Source organism: Dicentrarchus labrax, unplaced genomic scaffold (genome assembly GCF_905237075.1).
Source record: "Dicentrarchus labrax unplaced genomic scaffold, dlabrax2021, whole genome shotgun sequence".
Taxonomy (NCBI): domain Eukaryota; kingdom Metazoa; phylum Chordata; class Actinopteri; family Moronidae; genus Dicentrarchus; species Dicentrarchus labrax.
The window spans coordinates 2,848,430-2,870,852 of record NW_026136721.1 but is presented as its reverse complement, the minus strand read 5'-3'; the positions used below and the strand labels follow the sequence as shown (position 1 = coordinate 2,870,852).

The following is a 22,423-nucleotide window of genomic DNA, read 5'->3' as shown; positions in this document are numbered from 1 at the left end:
CAGGTCTGGCTCTACTTATCCTTTCTAACGCCTGTTTTAAAAATGGGTATACACTGTGAATAAAGTTTAATTGTTGTTTTCTGTTAATGCAAAAGTTAGAATGATTTAATGCAAAGGAAGTCAAAGATATACAGATGATCTTGAAACTGTGTACTTTAACACAGTAGTTGTTGACCTGGGTGAAGAATACATATCAGAAGGGTGTGATACATAAAAATAGTCTGCTGTGCTCGGTTGCTTGACTGTCTGTGGTCAGGCTGCTGCAGAGTGTGAATGGAAACTGACCTCTGGTATAGAAACTGTGATATGAAGATAACACAAACTAATTTAAGACTTCATTCTGGCTGATGTACAAGCTGATAATCTTCTGTGTATCACTTTACCATTAAAATCACTTAAAGGTTCCCGTCTGCCTGGTTGTCTGCATTTGGGTTCTTTTCCTTGATACCTTGTATACAGCCTGTGACAGTTTGTTTACTGTAGTCAAAGCAACAGTAGACACACTTATAGCAGCACAACAAGCTGTAAACACAACATGGACGCATCTTTCTATTTACTAAAAACCCCTCAGACTTTCTGACGTGTGCTAACTGCTAACTTCATATCAGTGTAGATGTACAGTACCTTGTACAGAGAGAAGGAAGACAACAAATCCACTCGCTGCTGCTGTTAAACTCATAACTGCTCCTCACGTCTCTGTTCAATCAGCAGGTTGATCACATACACGAGAGATACTGTATGTCAGTTAGTCACAAAAAACATTTCTACATGACAAAAGGAGGATGTACTCTTTAAAGACAGTTTGTCTCTGTTCAGTTGTGTTTCACAGATATAGAGGTGTTAAAAGCTGACCGGGCTTCCTTCTTCTTTCTATTACTGGGCATTAAAAGACACCTTCCTACTGCTGTTTTTCAAACGACACATTAACTTTTTAAAATGTAGTTTATTGAAATGGATCAACTAACCGACCAACTTTGCCATCCTTAAAGCCATGAGGGTTTAGGGATGGCTAGCATGCATAAAAACAGGAACATATCAGTGAAGTGAACACTCAGTGTAGCACTGGTCCAAAGGCGAGGAACCACACAGCAACGGTTCAATCAGCCCTTGATTTTAATGAGATTGGATTCAATTAAAAAGCCTGAACCAGACCTTCATCAGTCTGTGTGAGATAAAGTTTAGACAATAAACATTTTAATGTTTTAAAAAATCTTTGCCACAGGAACACAGAGCAGGAAAGAGGAAGTGACGTCACTAATACAAACACACACACACACACACACACACACACACACACACACACACACACACACACTGTGAGACAGAGTTGCTATGGTTATGGGGCCGCTCTGTGTCTGTGTCACATGTCTCATGCTGCCCGTTCAAATCTCACAGCAAATAAGAAGAAGCCTCAAAGCCACTCCTTCATACATAAATATAAATAAATATGTTAAATAAGCTTCCTCTGCACACAGACACACAAGCAGAATAAGCTCAGTGTGACTTTAGTTGACAGAGTCAATGAACAAGTGTCCAGGGAGTGTGTGTTAAAGGAGTTAAGAGTGTGTTTGAAATGATAAACATGATATCAATATGAATAATGGTACTGTTCCTTCATATTATTGCTCACTCATATTGTAATACTTATTGATCGTCACCTATCCTCAGACACATTCAAAGATTTTAAGGCTTAACCCCGAATCTCCACTGACCCCAGAACCACCAGTTCTCTTAACTGTTGTCCCATCAAGGCAAACTGGTGGGAAACTTTTTTTTTAAAAAAAAAGCTTTTTTTTTTTTTTTTGGGGTTTTAAAAGTAAAAAAAATTAATTATTTAATTTTTTTAAAAAAAAAAAAAAAAAAAAAAAAAAAAAAAAAAAAAAACAAACTGATTTACATTTTATTTGTGTTCATTACTGATAAATACAAACTTTATTCTGGATAATAAACACAAAAAGAGTTTGTTTAAAACTGAAATCTCAAACTGTGTGCACACTGTCGCCCTCTGCAGCAGTGAGAGGGAACTGAAATGATGTTCAAACTACAGAGTTGCAGAGAGCATCCCCGTAACCATAGCAACTCTGTCTCACTCACCCACCTGTATGCACACTGTGTGAGAGGAGAGACACTGTGCTGCTCTGTCTTATCTGTCAGTGCGTCGACTTTTTACACAATACAGAGAGTGTGTTTGTGTGTGTGTGTGTGTGTGTGTGTGTGTGTGTGTGTGTGTGTGTGTGTGTGTGTGTGTGTGTGTGTGTGTGTGTGTGACCTCACTTCCTCTTTCCTGCTCTGTCTCTGTCTATCTCACACAGACTGATGAAGGTCTGGTTTAGGCTTTTTAATTGAATCCAATCTCATTAAAATCAAGGGCTGATTGAACCGTTGCTGTGTGGTTCCTCGCCTTTGGACCAGTGTTACACTGAGTGTTCACTTCACTGATATGTTCCTGTTTTTATGCATGCTAGCCATCCCTAAACCCTCATGGCTTTAAGGATGGCAAAGTTGGTCGGTCAGTTGATCCGTTTCAATAAACGACATTTTAAAAAGTTAATGTGTCGTTTGAAAAACAGCAGTAGGGAGGTGTCTTTTAATGCCCATTAATAAGAAAGAGGAAGGAAGCCCGGTCAGCTTTTAACACCTCTATATCTGTGAAACACAACTGAACAGAGACAAACTGTCTTTAAAGACCACATCCTCCTTTTGTCATGTAGAAATGTTTTTTGTGACTAACTGACATACAGTATCTCTCGTGTATGTGATCGACCTGCTGATTGAACAGAGACGTGAGGAGCAGTTATGAGATTAACAGCAGCAGCGAGTGGATTTGTTGTCTTCCTTCTCTCTGTACAAGGTACTGTACATCTACACTGATATGAAGTTAGCAGTTAGCACACGTCAGAAAGTCTGAGGGGTTTTTAGTGAATAGAAAGATTTGATGTGTGATGTTTTCAATGTGGTGTGATGTCTGCAGTCTGTACAGGACAACCAACAGAGAACTGTGTCTGTTTTTATATCAGCAGCATCTCTGTACACTTATACCTATACATGATAAACTTTATAAACTGAGGTATTGTTCACCTTTAAAGAGCTCTGAATCCTCCTTTAAATCCTCTAAATAATCTATTGAACAAAATGAGTTGGGATCATGCTATTTATCATAATGAATATTTTTGTATTAACAGTTTATACAATGACTGTATAATGTGAAGGGCGTTGCTTCGCAGCCACAGAGAATTATCTGCACTTCCTCTCAGCTCTACAGAGTGTTTTTAGGGTTTTTCAGCTCGTTGTGTTAGAAGCTGTTTTAGTGAAAAAGCTCTAAAAACCCAGTATACGCTCCCATCCAGCACCAAAGGACAAGTTACTAATAGCTTGAGAACATTGTGGAGTATGTAGCTGCTACAGAGCCAGATATTTCCCTCAGTAGTTGGCTGAGACCAGACCAGAGCTAAAACAAGAGAGAGTAATGGACTAACATTCACCAGACAGCCAGAAACATGCATGCATTCACATGTGTAAATAAGCAACTGTTCACAAACCCCATGTCAACTCTATAAGGAGACAATGCGTCCATGTTGTGTTTACAGCTTGTTGTGCTGCTATAAGTGTGTCTACTGTTGCTTTGACTACAATAAACAAACTGTCACAGGCTGTATACAAGGTATCAAGGAAAAGAACCCAAATGCAGACAACCAGGCAGACGGGAACCTTTAAGTGATTTTAATGGTAAAGTGATACACAGAAGATTATCAGCTTGTACATCAGTCAGAATTAAGTGTCTGTTTTTAAAAGTTAGTAGTAATTTTCTCTCTTAAATAAGTCTGTTTGTGTTATCTTCATATCACAATAGTTTCCAACGCCTCAGAGTTCTGCATTTCTCTATCCACACTCTGCAGCAACGTGACCACAGACAGTTAAGCAAACAAGCACAGCAGACTATTTTTTTATGTACCACACTCATATTTAATCTTCTGCTTTTTTATCTGGTTCAGTAACTGTGTTAAATAATAAAGTCTCAATATGTTCCTTCTCTGCACCCTCTGTATGACGTCCTGCCTCAGTGCTCTTACAGATTAACTGCAGAGATCATCTGTATATCTTTGACTTCCTTTGCATTAACTCATTCTAACTTTTGCATTAACAAGAAACAACAATAAAACTTTATTCACAGTGTATACCCATTTTTAAAACAGGCGTTAGAATGTAGAGCCAGTCCTGACCTCCCTGAGGCCCTAAGTATAATTCTACTAAGGGGCCCTGTGACCTGACCCATGAGCCATGTAAACCATCTTCCATTGTCACACAGTCACAGCTGACCTCCCAGTGCTCCCACAAAAATCCACCCTCCTTTAAGACAGTTTGCTCCATCTGTCGGTCTTCTTGATGTTGTTTAGAGTGTGATTGTAGTTTCTGATGTGCTCTGTGTTACAGTGATACAGGGTCAGAATGACTGGGCAGTGACTTACAGCTCTACTAAGCTCTGTGCCTTAAAAGGATCAACAGTGGACATACGCGGCACATACAGATACCCATCCAGAATATATGGCCGTGATACTACAGTTGAGAACACATTCTGGTTTACTAAAGTGAATGCAAATGTACCTGTGGATCTGAGAACAGACTCAGAGTATTCAGGTCGTGTTCAGTATCACTGTGACAACAACATCTGCACTCTGAGAATCACAGACCTGAGAGAGAGCGACTCAGCTGAGTACAAGTTCAGATTCATAACAAACCAACCAGATGGAAGATATACTGGTTTACCTGGAGTCACTTTGTTGGTCACAGGTAACATTTTCATTCATCTGTTAATTATTGCAAATTTTCAACATCTAGAGAACAATAATATAAATGTGTTGTGTGTATTTGTCTGTGTGTATGTTGATAGTTTTGTCTAAAATCACATTCCTGTTCCTTCTTCACTGATCCAGGTCTCCAGGTGCTGGTCAGGATAACGCATCCCACTCTGTATCCTACCTGGAGAGAGCTGAAGTGTCAAAGCAGTTGCCGTCTACCTGATCATCCTTCCTACGTCTGGTACAAAAATGGACAGAAAATTCCAACAAAAACATCTTCATCTTATTCAGACTACTTTTACTCTGCAGACAGTTATTCCTGTGCTGTTAAAGGACATGATGATTCCCCCTCTCCTTCAGTGTGTGAGTTTACTACACAGTCTTCCCCTAACACAGCGCCATCTGCTGGAGACTTATAACTACATGTATTTTTAATATGGACATTTTCACCAACTCTTGTTTAAATATCTTTCAGGTGTCCGTGATCAATCCTGCAACAGAGTGACTTACACTGACAGAAGCATCTGTGCCTCCAAAGGCTCATCAGTGGACATTTCTTCCACCTACAACAGTCATGAAACTATCAGATCTAAATTCTGGTTCAGTTCTGAACATAGTCATCAGTGGCAGAGTCCCTCACAGTCTGAGGTCCTCAGTGAAGACTTCCAGTATGCAGGTCGTGTTCAGGTCCTTGAAACAGAGAGAGGACGCTCCACTCTGAGAATCACTGACCTGAGAGAGAGCGATTCAGCCCAGTATCGCTTCAAATTCACAGCAGGAAGCTTTGAATGGAACAGTATTTTACCTGGTACAGCTCTGACTGTCACAGGTACTGATGAACACAAACTGATGGAAATACACCAACATAGTATATTGAACAACACTGAACATGTTGATAATGATCCATCATCATGAGTTTGTGTAATTACTGTTGTGTAGTTACTAGGGGTGTAACGGTACACACAAGTCACGGTTCGGGACGTACCTCGGTATGAGGGTCACGGTTCGGTACGGGTTCGGTACAATGAGGAAAATTTTTTTAAAAATCACATATAAAAGATTAGCTTTTTTTCATTTATTTTGAACAGACACCAATTGACTGCAAAATAAAAAACCATCTCCTGTTATAAAAGTATAAAATAAATAGAATAAAACATAAAACAAATGTATTAGGAGGGTTCTCATTCTGTTAATACAGAGGAAAAGATAGACTGAGGTAGTCAGGTAGCACTTCTTGCCAACTGGCGCGAGGAAAAAAACGTCTTTGGTGCAACAACTTATCCCAGCTGCTTTAAAGCTACCTCTTGACACTAACCCAAAGACGGGTTTTTTCCTCGCACCAGTGACAGATATGTCGGGGTGATGCCGTCTTATGTGGGTTAGCATTTTTGAGGTGTTGCCAGCAATGCCGCACCTCTGTGAAACATCACCGGCAGGTCCACCAGTCGCATGCCATCACCATTATATTGTACTGGGAAGCCAAAGTGCTCCCAAACAGCTGATTTAAATGAAGCCGGCGGCCCCCCCCCCCCCCCCTTTCATCACTTTTCTTCTTCGTCCTTTTTTGTAACTACTTCTTCTTCTTCTGTAACGACTGTTTCTGGCAGCTTTTAGGCTCATTACCTCCACCTGGATTAAAGTGAGGACTCAACTTTTTTTAAAACACACTCAGACGAATGTATGACTGCGTGCACCGAACCGTGACGCCCGTACCGTGACGGTTCGGGACGAATACAAAAACCGTTACACCCCTAGTAGTTACTAATGCTCGCTGCTACTTGTAGGAATTGTAACTGTTGTGTTGATGTGTATGTACATCTATCAGCCATTTCTTTTAGAACCAGTGATAATAATATTGATTCTTGTTCTTATATCCAGCTCTGCAGGTTCAGGTGACCAGAATAAAAGTCTATCAGTCTTATACTGAGGCAGAGCTGAAGTGTCACAGCAGCTGCAGTCCAGTTGGTCGTCTTTCCTACGTCTGGTTCAGAAAAAGAACAGAAATCCCATCTGTCGAGACATCGTCTATATAAATACCAGTTTTATCCCAGAGACATCATCTCTTGTGCTTTGAAAGGACATGAGAATTACGGCTCTCCCTCAGTGTGTGAGTTTACTTCCCTGTGTCAGGATAAAAACAACCATACATACACACTGGGTTCCTCTAAAACTCATTGTTATCGGGTTTTGGATATTGGATAGTGCCAGTCTGAAACTGTTTCATGGTAAAACTTTAAAAAAAGAGTTACCAGTTTCTGAAGATGTTTTCATGACAGATAGACAGACAGACAGACTGTCTTTTACTTATTAATGGTAAATCCAACAAACATAAGTGTTGCTACAACCACAGAGGAGGATAAAATAATATGAAACTGGTTTCTAACAGCAAACAACAAAAGTAAAACAGAACTAGTGGGGCTGTCAGTTCCCACCAGCAGGAGTCTAACCAGGGACAGCTCCAGGATCAGCACTCTGGACAGCCACTGTGACAAATACAAGGAATAATCAAAAAGAAAGAAACAAAAAACATTTTAATTCAAATTGTTGTAATCTGTGATAACATATTCTAATCTTTATTTCATGTACATATCTTCTGCAGATCATCCGAAGCTTCCCTCTGTGTCAGTGAGTCCCTCTGGTGAGATAGTGGACAACAGTACAGTGACTCTGACCTGTAGCAGTGTTGCTAACCCAGCAGCTAATTATACCTGGTACAAGAAGAATGGAGATCCAGACCTTCATCCTCTCAGTAAAGAACCACAGCTTGTCTTCAGGTCCATCCAGTCCTCTGACTCTGGAGAGTATTACTGTACAGCTGAGAACAAGCTGGGGAGGAGAACATCTCAATACATCTCTATTAATGTGAAATGTGAGTGAAACACTTTATTTAAAAATAACAACTTAAATCTGTCCAGTGTTTGCAGGAGGAGGTTTTACTGATCATGTGTACTTTCTTCAGCTCTACTTGCTTCACATTCACAGTCTGCTGTAATTCACTGAGCAGCTCCAGGAGATTTTAGGAGTTTTATCCAGTTTTGGGATCCAGATTCAAACTGTCACACATGCATTTGTCAGATCACATTCAAAGTTTAAAATGCTGATAGACACAGCTATTCACAGTTTATAATTGAAATGTTGTTTGTGCTACTGTTGTAAAACACATTTAACCTAGAATAGTGATGGTCTCATACTGACCAATTTCCAAGGAGGACTTTGTTAAAATACAACAAGTGTACAAAGTTGGGTTTGGGGTCCAAGAGGATTTTTTGTACGTCTGGACATGATCTACGTGTGTACTGATTTTCATATTTCAGTAAGACCTACTGTTGGGGCTGCTCTATAGGGGGCTCTGTCCAGCCATTTTTCCATGCACGTGTTAAAGACCCATAAAACACGTAATGTTTCACCGCGACTGGTGTGTGCCACATTTCATGACTTTTTCAGCATGTTGCATGCGCCAAAAATCTTTTTAGAGTAAAAGAAAAAGAAAAATTCTTGCAGATAGAATGGAGCCTTTGGAGTGCTCACTGTTTGGCCCTAATTATGATTTATTATCGGTCTTTTGAGTCGAGGGGCAACGTGGTCGCTCAGTGGTTAGCACTATTACCTCACAACAAGGAGCTCCTGGGTTTGATCCTAGACTGGGGCACAGCCTTTTTGCATGGAGTTTGTATGTTCTTTTCTGTTTGCGTGGGTTTCTTCCGACCATTAAAACATGTATGTTAGGTTAATTTCTCCAGTCAGTGACTGGCTAAGGTCTCGAGTTGGTCCCTGGATGCTGTACAGTGGCTGCTCACTGCTCCTAGTACTTAGGATGGGTTAAATGCAGAGGACAATATTCACTGTACGTTGGACTGTGTATGATTGTATATGTGACAATAAAGCTGATTCTATTATAAGGAAGCAACTAAGTCACTGCACAGTTCTTGCCATATTGAACTGGACACTTCGAATTCAGTTACACAATATCAAGAGGCTCATTGCTGATCAATGCAAAGTGGGTGTGGCACCAGAGGAATTCTCCACCTTTGTGTCCATTGTTTTTCACTGATCGGGGCTCTAGGCAACCTTTCCCTGTTTAAAAATGACCTGATATATATTGACTAATACTGATCAGTTGTCTCTCTTGTTCTCCAGATGGTCCGAAGCTTCCCTCTGTGTCAGTGAGTCCCTCTGGTGAGTTAGTGGAGGGCAGTTCAGTGAATCTGACTTGTAGCAGTGATGCTAACCCAGCAGCTAATTATACCTGGTTCAAGAAGAATGGAGATCCAGACCTTCATCCTCCCAGTAAAGAACCACAGCTTGTCTTCAGGTCCATCCAGTCCTCTGACTCTGGAGAGTATAACTGTACAGCTGAGAACGAGCTGGGGAGGAGAACATCTCAATACATCTCTATTAATGTGAAATGTGAGTGAAACACTTTATTTAAAAAGAACAACTTAAATCTGTCATGTTTAGGGTTTTACTGATCATGTGTACTTTCTTCAGCTCTACTTGCTTCACATTCACAGTCTGCTGTAATTCACTGAGCAGCTCCAGGAGATTTTAGGAGTTTTATGCAGTTTTGGGATCCAGATTCAAAACGGCATCAGAGGAATTCATTATAAAATACTTCACCCTCCGCTCTCTAAGCAACCACCTACTTTTACTATGTTGAAAAATGACCATACACACATTCACTGATGTTGATGAGTTGTCTCTGTGTACATTTCGTCCTCCAGATGCTCCGAGGGTTCCCTCTGTGTCAGTGTGTCCCTCTGGTGAGATAGTGGACAACAGTACAGTGACTCTGACCTGTAGCAGTGATGCTAACCCAGCAGCTAATTATACCTGGTACAAGAAGAATGGAGATCCAGACCTTCATCCTCTCAGTAAAGAACCACAGCTTGTCTTCAGGTCCATCCGGTCCTCTGACTCTGGGAGTATAACTGTACAGCTGAGAACAAGCTGGGGAGGAGAACATCTCAATACATCTCTATGAATGTGAATGTGAGTGAAACACTTTATTTAAAAGAACAACTTAAATCTGTCCGTGTTTGCGGGGTTTTACTGATCATGTGTACTTTCTTCGCTTAATGAGTTGTCTCTGTGTAATTTTGTCTCGATGCTCGGTTCCTCTGTGTGTGAGTCCCTCTGGTGAGATGTGGGGGCAGTTCGTGACTCTGACCTGTGGCAGTGATGCTAACCCGCAGCTAATTATACCTGGTACAAGGAGGATGAAGACTCACCAAAAGCATGACAGATCTTCATCATTACTGACTTAAGACCTGAACACAGTGGGAATTATTACTGTGAAGCCCAGAATGCAAGAGGACGTCATAACGCCACCTTACATCTGATTGTTGTAGCAGGTGAGTTGAATCATTGACCTACACACACCTTAACTGCAGATCTTACATCCACCTGATAAGGTTCCACCACACCTCCACATTCAGGGCTCCTCACACATCTCTAAGCTGACCTTGGGTCACAGTAACTCTCCTTTAGGATTATTTTTTGCATTGTGACACATAACCAGCCCCCTCCCAAAAAACAGTGTTACACAAGAAATTACATTATTTTTGTCCAACTATCAGTCACTATTGGACCCAAGAACTCCTGCAACTCCCAGTGTTTGTGCTTGATTACTGTTTTCCAGGTTCCTGGTTTGCGGGTTCATGGAGGTTTCCAGTCACTCTGTCAATCGCTGCTATTGTTCTGGTCTTCATACTCCTCTTTGTCTTGCTGTGGATGAGGTGAGCAGATCAGTTCGATCTAGACCTGCTCTATTTGAAAAGTGTCCTGAGATAACTTCTGTTATGAATTGGCTCTATACAAATAAAATTGAATTGAATTGAATTGAATCAGTTTCCCTGTGATTAAAATTACTCTGTATTTTAAAGGAAAGATTCACATCTGTACATTGGAAGAGGTTTAGTTTGAGATTATTCCTCCTGTCCATGTTGACCCTAAAGAGATCCCTCTTAAAGCAATGTCAGTGTAAGTGATGCAGGATCAAAATCTGCAGTCCTCCTTCCAAACTAAAAAGACAGTGGAAGATACCAATTTGATCCAGCTGAGCTTTAGAGTGCAGTTCTTCCACAGTAGGAAGGTTTAAGGTTTCTGCCATCATTTACACTGAAGCTACTCTAGGGAGAGATTTCTTTGTGGTCAGTGTGGACAAGAGGAACAACTACAGCAGCCAATAACTCTCTCAGAGTACATGTGAGCATTGTATCAATGTATGAGAGAATGTGAACCTATATGCTGTAAAGTCTGTCTGTGTGTAGTTATTCCTTTGTTTCTTTGTTTGTATCTTTCTGTCAGAAGAGAGAGGTCCTCACAACAACAACCTGAGGCTGCTGAGGGACCAAACAACGGAGCACAGGTACAAAGAAACACAGGCTGTTTAAAACTCAGCTCACAGGTGCTTCAGGTTCTTCTTTGGCTACTTTATTCATCAACATAATCTACAACTGCTAGGCCATTTATTAAAGGTTTTCCCTCCATAACCCCCTAATTACTGCTTATTGATAGTATGTAAGGGAGCTGTTGTTCATTCATTACGATCTTAACATGCTTCTTTGTTATAGACCATATTTAACTCTTAGTTAATAAAGTGTATCTCGTTCAGTAGAGGGATGGTAACAGAAAGAGGGAATGTTATTCTGGAAAGACTGTAACCTGTGAACTTATCCTTGACATTCCCATAATTAATCAAATGGTGTCTTTCTGACCATTCTCCTGTCACATTAGTACAGGACTTTATTTAAGTGATACCATTTAGTAGGTAATGGGGCTCAAAGTGAAATCTTATCGACCTCTGCTGGTGAGCAGTAGGTATTGCAACAACAAACACAGACTCACATCAGCCTTCAGGGTCACACAGTTCTTTGACTTTGTATATTTGGCTGAAAACTGTCCAGTTTTTACCCTGCAGATATTTTACTGAATGATCATTTCATGCTTCAGTGCAGTAAAAGTCTTATTTACTACTTTAAGTGACACTTGAGTTCTCTTTGTTAAGAGTTACCAATACATGGAGAGTAAAAAAGTACTCTTGTCCAGCAGATGGATGAACTTCAGTACGCTAGTGTACAATTCACTAGGAACCAGTCCGACGCTCTCCACTCCAACCCCAGCCGAGCTCAGCCCCACGAGGAGGAGGCTGTTGTATACGCCACTCCCAACTTCATCAGTGCTCCAAGGTGAGCTGCTGCTGTCTCTTTTATTTCAAACTGTTTGGAATTCTTGTTTTTATGTAAATATTTTACAGTTTTTGTCCAAAATGTTCTCATTTTATTGATTCCTTCACAGAACAAGACGTCAGCCGGCTATGGAGGATTTATCTTCACTGTACAGTACAGTTAATAAAAGCCACAGAGTGTGAGGACAACATGGATCTGGACTTTTCTTCACTGATGACCCCATTGAAATATGAATCATGGAAGGCTGATATTGAAACAAATATTACAGGAAATGCAAAATGTATTTTAAATTACAGTTCAGCAATCTAAGCATATTAAATATTTTCATTAGAAATGTATGCTGATATATTTTTACATTTACAATTATTGTCAGTAGTTCAGATTCCTCCGTGTACCACTAGAGGCAGCTTGCGTACCACCAGTGGTACACGTACCATAGTTTGAGAACCAGTGTATTAGACTGTATTAGTTTTAGCTTGCTGTACATAATCAATGTCTGATTGTAGTTTTTCCTTTTTTTATTATTTTAAGGATCACAACTGGTTATATTGCAGGTCAAATATGTATTGTCCATATTCATGTGCTCATTATCTGAATTGTTTTTTTACTGCATCGTTATCACAGCTCATTATTATCTATTATTAACTCTTTATGTTGCTGTTTATCTATTTTGAAAGCTGTGTTTACATTTCTCATGTTTGCTTTGCCTTGCATGGAAAATTGTAAGTAAGACACGAGGAAAACCCTTTTTCTCTGACTTTTGACCTTTTTAAAAAAACATTAAAATGTTTATATATATATATACCATAATCATTATTTATCAGACATCCTCCTGTAATCCTGCTGTAATCATTCATTCTGGAGTTCCTTCCTATCTCCAGTCATTAAGATGTGGGACAACATTTAGTCTTCATTCTGTGGAAAAATGGAAGTTTATGAGGTTCAGTTAGTTAGACAAACTAAGTTCTTATCGCCCCAATAAACAGTTATTTTAGTACAAATTCCACTTTATGTTTATAGGACAGTGTTTCCTCGTTGAGCTGCAGAGGAGGGATGAAGGGAAGAGGGAAACAAGAGGGAGTTTTCTTCTTTTGTAGATGCTAACTTTATTTTTCTAACTCAGCTGGTCTCATTTTAGCTTCAGATAACATAGAATGAGGACCGTGGATCCTCCGTCACTTCTGTTGTAAGCAGCAGACTAGAAGCAGAGGAACTGAAACATGAAGTGGCGTAAACATGCAGTTCAGTGTGTATGCAGGCGATGGTTATGGGTCTCTTGTGCTGTAGGCAATATGAACACAGGTGATCAGCAGCAGTGGTCAGATGTCCAGACAGGTAACACACCCGCCTGTAAAACCTCTCAAGCTGTTTGTGTCTCTGTGAGGGAATTTAGGCCAGGTTAAGTGAGGTCACCTGTCTGCCCCTGTCATGTCTCTGGACAGGGTGCTGCTAAATATGACAGCCACCATATGTCACAGAAAACCAACCCTACAGGCTGAACCAGACTATAACAGCAGATTGCAACTTCCACTCACATTATTTTATATCAGTTTAATTCAGGTTATTGAGTGACTTCTCTTTGTTTTGCATGAAGATTTTCTTCAGACTGACTTTTATTAGTTTGTTAAGAGTTATAAAATCAGACCAAACCTTATTTTTGAAATATTTTGTTACTATACTATACAGTATGTACATCAAGTACACACTCATGATTAGACTAATACGTCTGATTGTATGGTTCTGTAATCTAGTGAAGTGGGTGTGTGGATTGATGTGTCATCCTTCCTGATTTAGTTTTTGTCCCTTTTTCTGTGAACATGTTATTTATCTGAGAACTCACAGTCACATTATGTGGACATTCTCCATTTTTGGAGTAAAAAATGAGATTTTTAACAATGTAATTCTTTAAATTGGGTTGGATGTTAGCGTTGGGGATTGGGTTAGTGGTTATGGTTAGTGTCAGTCTCCAAATAATTAGTGCAGTGTTCCAAGAATGTGTGTGTGGTAAAGCCATGTGTATCCTCAGTTCATTAAGTGCTATAATTAAAACTTGACTCACTTACAGGTTGCATACAATAACTAGATAAACCCTTGAAGGTGGAGGAATCTGCCTCTCCTGCCTTTTCATGGTGTGAGGCTTCAGTGGGGAGAGAATCAGGCTCCATATGCTGGTCTAATCCAGTCCAGGTGGTCCTGTCTGTTCCTATTAGAGGAGGCTGCGACCAGAGGAACCTCCACCGGGCCGACTCTGAATCCCAGAGGAAAGCCCAGCAAATGCTTACCTCGGGATTACAGGAAAACCATTCTGACTGCCTGACTCCAAAACTGTATTCGAGGTAAGGATGCATTTTCATGCATGTGAGTCTGATTGGTCTGGGTCAGCAGTTAGTCAGGAAGATCAGAGAGCTGATGAGACAATCAGCGGCACTTGATCCCTATTAACCTCTCAATATGTCCTGTTTGTCTGAAGGATCAAGAGCAGACTGAAGAAGCAGGTCAATGCTGCTCACACTGAAATGTTGCTCTTCTTTTGTTAAATAAAATGCTCTTGTATGCAGTTGTTATAAACTTTAATCAAGGCTTCTGAGCATGTTCCATGATCAGTGACGGCGAAGAGAATAATAATAATAAATAAATAAATTAATTAATAAATAAATAGGTAACCTAAAAACTAACATTCAAAAGTACTAGTAATGTTGGGGTGTAAGGTGACAAACAACACACATTCATCAATCAAGTTTAGATCACCCTGTTTAACATCGTCCTTGCATCAAACCAAACCTGGGTCTGACAACATTTGTGGGGTTTGTTTTACCCTCCTAGAAGCCACAGATGGGTGGGGTTACCCACATCAGGACAAATTCTCAATGAACTAGGTCGGGTAGAAAACACAGAAACTAACATTAGGTTCCTCGTTGTTTTTAAACCACAATAAGATCTGCTCATCTACCTACTGCCAATTCCAGCAGTTATGCAGAGGTTAAAAGAAAGAAGAAAGAAGAAATTAGGGAGAAGGGTGTCAAAAAGAGTCTGTTTCAGGTGATCAGCAGTGCAAAGTGCAACGTTCATTTTATGTACAAAGTATTTCACACAGCAGTTTGTCGCCTTGGTTTCATTTTAAAGGTTGAATCCGTTTCAGAACCTGCAGGCCAGAACAGCGACTGTATCAAACACTAATTTAGCAGCTGGAGGTTCCGAGAATTGCACTGATGAGTTTTACTCCAGAAATTATACTTCTGTTTAAGTCAGGGGACTTGTGAGAGACAAATAGAAAAAGAGAATAGGAAATATTGAAGCAGCAGAGGCCAAGATTTTCTGACTTGAGCTCGGAAATCTTAATATACTACACTTCCCAAAATGCAATTCGATAGTATCTCTTAAAAAAACCTCCCTGTCTGGTAAAAGCTTTCAAACTCTCAATTCCCTATTGGTAACCAAGACTTCACGCCATCACTTTAAAGCCTAACACAAGTGAGCAGCTGTCAGTCTTTGAAAATCTTCTAGCAGAGCCACAGAGGACGTTTTACAACTGTGTTTACGGGCTGTGTAGTGCTCCTCGTAACCATCGTAATCATCGCGTGTACATTTTCCCACCCAGACTTTGCCTGTCAGCCTGGGGATTTGAACTGACAACTTGTGGGCTTTCTGAGCTCTGATTCTAAACTTGCTGATCCTGTAATGTCATCCTGTGTGGTGATAATCCCCCCCCCACTGCCCCCAACTGGCACCTTTTGCAAACATGATCTGACCCAGTTTTTTTTATTATGCAGCTGTTCACTTGAAGTCACAGCTCTGCTCTCCCATCAGACAGTTGATGTTCCTCCACCAGGTCTCCGAGAGGCTCTTGATCTTATCGGGCGTCTTCTTCCTCAGAGTCAGCCTCTGCTGCTGGACGCTACAACTGTCTGTCAGCTGAATGCTGGCCAGGATGGCTGAATCAAAAGCGTCCTTCAGGTTCTTCTGGGTCAGCGCCGAGCACTCTGCAAAGCCCACTGCCCCGAGCTCCTGGGCGAGCTGCTGGCCCTCCTCGGTGCCCACCGGCTGCTCCTGGTTCTGTGCCAGCTGAATCAGCACCTGGACGTCCTCCCTCAGGTCCAGCTGGGTGCCCACGAGAACCAGAGGAACACCGGGACAGTGCTGACGGATCTCGGGAACCCACCTGTTGATCAGGTTGCGGAAGGAGCAGGGGCGAACAACGCTGTAGCAAAGAAGGAAGACATCGGCGTTCTTGTAGCACAGCGGCCGGAAGCGCTCCAGCTCGTCCTTCATGAGGCCAGAAACAGAGAGGTCAGGTTAGAGTACTTACAGGATAAGACTGCCATCAGCCTGTTACACAATATCTAGCTTATTGTCAATAAATCAGACCAAAACCAACGCTGTGTTAGTCTCTTTCTGACCTCTTTCTGACTATAAAAAAGTAGTTTGTGTGACATGCTGTTCGACCACATCGCAAATCAAAACTGTTAAAAGTTGTTCGATCACATTGGAAGGAGGAATGACGGGTCGACTGTCATGGCGAGGGGGGATATCTTGTAAATGGGCATAATGGTGCACGTTCTCAGACAGTCTCTCCTGGAACATGATGATAGTTTTGCACTCGGTTCTTCACATTAAAGTTGAGTAAATAGTTGTGTAAAAAAGGGAAATTCAAATCCTGGCTCCATTTCTCCGTACATGTGACCAATGCAGGTGTGATTGAGCCACCACAATCTGACGTAGAACAGGAAGAAGGGGTTTCCGAAGCTATGCGAGTGTTACTGGCCCCTACAGTCCCAGGCCGAATGGTTATTACTGAAGATGTAAATCTTTAAAAACACCTTAAAAATGTATAGTTTCATTTTTGAAAAGGTTTAAATTATTAAAACAGTCGCTCACGATTTTAGCAAACGTCACTCAAACAGGTGGAAAGTGTGCATTTGTTGGGGACTATTTTCAGTGGTGGATTAATCCAACAGTGTGTCTCACTGATGGCTGACTTGATGAACGATGGAGCTCTATGGCACAGAGGAAGAAGCTTTAAATGCACACACAATGTTGTCTTTTAATGGGATTTGGTGGCAATAAGAAAAACCAGCTTCTTTAACATCTCACCGGTGTCCTCACTACTTCAAAGTGGATCTAATGGAAACTTTAACATGTTTTTTTAACAGGGTTAATTTGGCTGTAGATTCATGTTTCTTCCCCTTTTTCTGATACTTAATGGTCCAGAACTGAAACAGGACTCAAAACACCGGCTAGATGAATTACGACAGGTTTTTATTCAGACTTGGATTCTTTTGTCTGTTTTAACACATAGAATAGAAGGTTTATAACAAGCTTTGGATGTTCATAATGAAACTGACAAATCTGGTAAGTGTTGTTACAGTTTTAATGCACCTGAAAACTGAATTTGTATATAAGTAAAAGTTTTATACATCTGAAAACGGTATTTAAGCTCTCTGTGTTAATGTAGTCCACGTTAGACCACAGACATTTTTGATTTGTAAATGATTTAGGATCTTAATATTAAAATTTGTACCTAGTTGACAACCGACAAATTTGCGTGTTGTAACAACAGAGAATCAACGTTGGGTTTCTGAGCTCTGATTCTGAACCTTGTAATGTTAATAATCAATGTTTTACCTGAAGAATTCCCCCATCAGAAGCCAACTTCAGGCAGTTTCTTTTTTCTTTCCAGTTTTTAAAACATTTTTCAGGTCGATTCATTCAAAATTCTCACTTATCTGTTTGTCTGTGTTGTCTGGTCATGCAGATGGTTTTGGATTAATTGTCTCTGTCTCACGGATTTGTAGAAAATATATATTAAACCTGCTGATGGTGAGGTCTGTTTCTGGAAGGAGAAGTTGTTGTAATTTAGATAAATTTGCCCTTTGACTGTTTTTCTTTCCAGCTTATGTTTGAAAATCTTTGTTTTCTTTATCATTATCAGACCATAAAAAGGAATCTCCTCATAGGAAAGACTGTATGATGGATAAGACATTTCTAACACTGGACCAAAGGTGGGCGATGGAGCTCAGGGCGACAGAGGGGGTAAAAACTTCTGAATTACAAACTCATTCATTCGTTCATTCCTGCAGGGGGCGATGTAAGCTGTGGAGTTACAGGACTACTTAGCACCGGGCGGCAACTTAAACTAAAGGGGTCTTAAAGGATTTCAGCCCAGGACTAAAAGCAGGCTGCAGGGGGCAACCGACACAAACACAGCAGCAAGAGTTAACACCAATTACTGACAAATACTTATTGATCACTGATGACTTACATTGATTGATCCATCAACCAGCCCCCATTTCTATCATGAAAAAGCAGGGAGGGAAAGAAATGCGAAAACATGCAAAAAAGAAGTGAACCGAGTGTTTAGATTTCTACAATGGCAACCTGTGATGCATGCAGCTGTCACACAGCTGCCACGGCATGTTAAATGTTAGGTTATGATGATACTGAGACTGTGAAAGAGAGAAGGTGAAGCTCCTCACCTGTCCAGCCATGTCACAGAGCTGCAGCCTCACTGGTTTCCCGTCAACCACAACCATCACTGAGAAGATAGAAAAACATTTACAGTCAGCTATGTGCTGAAGGATTTGTTCTAACATATGCTTCATCATTCTCTGTGTGGGGTAAAAATAAAAAAAAAAACGGACATGAACACAATCTACAGGCTTTAAAACGGAAAACTGGGAATTTAACTAAATAAAAGAAAAACAAATTGCCCAAAAGCTTTAAACCTTAACTGTACGCTGTGCGTAAAACCTGTGCGTAAAAGCTAAAAATCATCTACACTGATGTCAAAGATTACCGGTAAAGTTGTCAAACGCTGTTGGAACATATTCTGTCGGGTATCCGTTGGTGGTGTAGCTGACGATGAGGCTGGTCTTGCCCACCGCTCCGTCTCCAACCAGGACGCAGTTCACCTTGCGCTCAGGTGCGGAGCCGGACCGCCGCCGCTTCACGCTCAGAGGGAAGTCCCGGTTCTTTAAGCGCCGAGGGGGGATCGGGGGGCCGTCTCCCCCGCACATCGGTTCCGACACACGTCGTGGCTTCTGCTTCCCAACATCCTGAGGAAGCATGGCTCTGCGTTATGACAGGGAACGATTGGTTTTAGTAGTCTGACGGTTCAGAGTCGGTGGAGACTCCCTGCGCGCTCCATCTTCTGTACAGCTCACGAGTTTCTGCTGCTGTTTAGGTTTGTAAAGTGCAAACACAAAGCGACAAACGATATTTGGGTGCGTTTCGTGTGAACCGTGGCAGAGATTTGAAGCGCGCAGTGGCACAGCCGTCGGGTTTCTCCGCTCAGCAGGAGCTCCTGATTGGCATTCTCCCTACATCTGCTGTGGACGTGATTCCTAAGAGGCTTACCGAGCAGAGCACCATATGAAGCTCCAGAGCTTTCCAAGTGAAATGAACTAAGCTTACTGGAAGCCTTTATCCCATGGAGTAAAACATACAGTATGTCACCCTCTTGAGCCAATTAAAAGATGGAAACAGAAGTATACATTTTAGTATAAGTAGTAATAAATGCATTTACACATTCTGTGGAGTATCTTTACGCAACATCGTCCACATAATAAATAAATAACTAAATTATATATTACAAAATACCCAAGAAGAAGGATTACATCCACTGCAGCTGTCTGCCAACAGTGTTTTAAAACAGATTATAATTCAACTGTAACATTCTTCCCAGATGGAGACAGAATATGACCCCCCCCCCGCTGAATACATTTGAATAAACGAGTGAAGACAATAACACACACATAAATACTGTGTTATTTCTTTGTCTTTATCAGTCGGACTCACTACTTCTGTCCTACAACATCCATTCAATCAGACGATCCCAAACTTCACTTCCACCAGGCTGTTTAGGAAAGTACCGGAGCCTGTATGGAGGAGATGTGGTGGACTGATGCCCCCTAGTGGTGGCCACCACGTCAGCTGTGGGGGACTGAAGGGCTGGATGCAGCATGAATCATCACATCTTGTCACTGTCACCAGCAAGTGAGAGAGAGAGAGAGAGAGAGAGAGAGAGAGAGAGAGAGAGAGAGAGAGAGAGAGAACACACACACACACAGAAAGACAGCCTGGAGCTGAAAACAGATTAAAACATCAAAAGAGGAGAGAGGAGGCTGCAGTGAACACAGAATCTCAAGCGAACAAGAAAGAAAAAATAATTTCTGGTTTAAGTGTGTTGTTTTTATGATCCTCATCACCCAGGGAATTAATAAGGAACATGAGCAAAACACACAGGTTCATAGTTTCTTAATCCAGATACTGGATACTCAGACATGTGAGGGAATTTTATTTTATGGCCCAACTAATATTGGGTTTCTGAGGACTGAAACAGCTACACTCAATCAAAAAATAAAAATGAGCTCCTTTTCTCACAGTAAAAACATCCTTCTTAAGCTGTACCAACCTCTGAAAATGATTTGAATGTTAGCAGCTCCTTCAGACATCCACCATGTCTGCCGTGTGGTATAAAAGCTTTAAAAATATAGAAAACAAATATTTACTGCAGGTTTCACAGAGCTTGCTTTTTCTTTAGCTTTAATTAATGATTGATTCCACATTAAAAAAGGGTTTGTCAGATTGGCCTGATACATCTGATCCATTAAACTAACTTTTTTTTATTCTCTCATTACAGACAGGACGAGCAGAAAGCAATCACAGAACCCAGCCGGCGTCTTCATGCGCCTTCACTTCTCCAGGAGGCTGCAGAGCAACAACATGGTGAGAGAGACAGCAGTGTGTGTGAGTGTGTGTGAGTGTGTGAGTGTGTGTGTGTGTGTGTATGTGTTGCCGTGCATTGAAAAGCACCAAAAACACCAGTGAGTGGGAGTGAAATCATACGCACCAGCAAAGAACAAGATACCTTCACACACACACACACACACACACACACACACACACACACACACACACACATCATGTATGTCAGACCATCCAAACTGCCAAAAGGCCTTACGACTACCAGTATGGCATTTTGGTTATGTCTGTCTCTGAGATTTAATATTCTGCAGAAATCTTTTCTCACTGGGAACAATTTTCTACCAAACACAGAATTTATAATTATCAGAATCAGAATCACTTTTATTGGCCAGGTATTTGTGCACATACAAGGAATTTGACTCCGGTTTTACGTTGCTCTGAATGTACAAACACAGATTAACAATAAACGGAACAAGTTCAATTTAAAAAGACATAGACATATATGTACAGTTATACATATCTATAAACAAAAATGTGTAAATCAAAATGCAGTGATATTATAGTAGACCATGTGACTCTACGAGGTCAAAAGATTATTTGGATATTGACAGCAGAGACATGTCTAGTGATGGGAATTCAGGCTCTTCTGGCTCCCAAGCGACTGTTTATTTAGTACCACTTCAGCCATATTTAGCAATATTTTGAGCTATGATGACATATATCACTTAAATTATTCAATGCAATGTTGCTAAGCCTTATAATTCCCAGAATACTATAATTTGACATTGTGTTTGGTATAAAAACTTTAAATAATGTAAACATTGAAAAGTCTCACTCTTATGACCAATGTGAAACATTTCTGGATCATCCTGTTATCCTATCTTGTGTTAAGAGATCCGACTCAGCCTTCATATGTGCTATGCACCCCACAAAAAAAACTTTTTAAACATTATTCTAAAACGAAGGTCATGTTTCTGTGTGTTAAACTGGAAGATTACATTTAAACAGAGCACACGATTCTAATTTAAATCATTTTGACATTATTTTGGTGATTTCAGATAAGCCTCTATTTTATTTGTTCTCTCATTTTTGTGCATATTTTAAACTGTGCAAAAATAAAACTCTCCTCTATACTTTTTGCATTGGCACAGTTTGCAGTGTTTATTTTTTTTAACTTTTATCTAATTTATGTCTTTCTAATTTATTTTTATTGTTGTTTTCTGTGTCTCATACTGTGCATACAAAAAACCCTGAATAAATAAAAGAAACTATATTTTGTAGCAGTAACAGTCACAGTCGTTGCAACATTATACGATGCAGTCATCATATTACTGACAGTGAGTGGCATATAGCAGTGATAGTGGCAGAGTAGTTTTGGTGCATCACTAAGTATATTTTGTTTGCTTCCAGGTTCCAGGAGTCCCAGTGGCAGATCCTAAAATCTCTTCATTTAAACCAAACTCACATCGAGGAAAATGTTATTTCATAGTTTGGGTGAATTGACCCTTTAAACAGAGGACTTTTATTGTGTGTACAGTTTGCTATATTAATAACCACTGACACTCAGCACGCCTTTAAAGAAGTCTGCAAAAAATGTCCTCACTTCTCAAAAATGTCCCCCCCAATGCCTTATACAAAAGTCGGTCCTCATAAAGATAGACGTACAAGAGCAAACCTGTGTCTCAGCTGGTGCTGCTAAAAATGATCTTTAACCAGGCGCTGACATCGCTGCGTAAC

General features: G+C 40.6%; 3 protein-coding genes across 14 annotated transcripts in view; 1 reads left to right on the top strand and 2 right to left on the bottom strand.

Moving 5' to 3' along the window:
* Positions 1 to 787, bottom strand: part of LOC127355448 (B-cell receptor CD22-like) — a 41,723-nt gene extending 40,936 nt beyond the window's left edge. For all 8 annotated transcript variants that reach the window (XM_051386333.1, XM_051386337.1, XM_051386335.1 and 5 more), the window contains exon 1: positions 625 to 787. In XM_051386333.1, coding sequence (XP_051242293.1) covers positions 625 to 679 — 55 coding nt within the window. In that variant the 5' untranslated portion in view covers positions 680 to 787. The remainder of the gene's footprint in view (positions 1 to 624) is intronic.
* LOC127355447 (B-cell receptor CD22-like) overlaps positions 1 to 9,778 on the top strand; it is a 28,781-nt gene extending 19,003 nt beyond the window's left edge. The window contains exons 6-8 of one of the 4 annotated variants that reach the window (XM_051386328.1): positions 7,396 to 7,570; positions 9,109 to 9,203; positions 9,518 to 9,778. In XM_051386328.1, coding sequence (XP_051242288.1) covers positions 7,396 to 7,570; positions 9,109 to 9,203; positions 9,518 to 9,777 — 530 coding nt within the window. In that variant the 3' untranslated portion in view covers position 9,778. Of the gene's footprint in view, positions 1 to 7,395; positions 7,666 to 8,933; positions 9,204 to 9,517 lie in introns of all 4 variants that reach the window. The other 3 variants (XM_051386325.1, XM_051386327.1, XM_051386326.1) reach the window with 3 other exon arrangements.
* Positions 9,779 to 15,035: 5,257 nt separating this feature from the next.
* On the bottom strand, positions 15,036 to 19,515 carry LOC127355449 (rho-related GTP-binding protein RhoU-like). Of its 2 annotated transcripts, XM_051386340.1 has the most exons (4): positions 18,777 to 19,514; positions 18,457 to 18,515; positions 18,243 to 18,272; positions 15,036 to 16,246 (listed from the first exon to the last, which is right to left on the bottom strand). In XM_051386340.1, exons 1-4 carry the CDS (start codon positions 19,045 to 19,047, stop codon positions 15,758 to 15,760), a joined length of 849 nt encoding a protein of 282 aa, XP_051242300.1. In that variant the 5' UTR covers positions 19,048 to 19,514; the 3' UTR covers positions 15,036 to 15,757. The 2 variants fall into 2 exon arrangements, with proteins under 2 accessions (XP_051242300.1, XP_051242302.1); XM_051386342.1 differs by lacking the exon at positions 18,243 to 18,272 and having other exon boundaries at positions 18,777 to 19,515.
* Positions 19,516 to 22,423: the final 2,908 nt, after the last annotated feature.

Excerpts from the sequence above, each read along its gene's own strand:
- LOC127355449 (XM_051386340.1), bottom strand. The coding sequence starts at position 19,047 with ATGCTTCCTCAGGATGTTGGGAAGCAGAAGCCACGACGTGTGTCGGAA. Across the intron at positions 18,516-18,776 it reads AGCGTTTGACAACTTTACCG|TGATGGTTGTGGTTGACGGG; the intron begins GTAATCTTTGAC and ends CTATCTTCTCAG. Across the intron at positions 18,273-18,456 it reads TCTGTGACATGGCTGGACAG|AAATGGGGGCTGGTTGATGG; the intron begins GTGAGGAGCTTC and ends TTTTCATGATAG.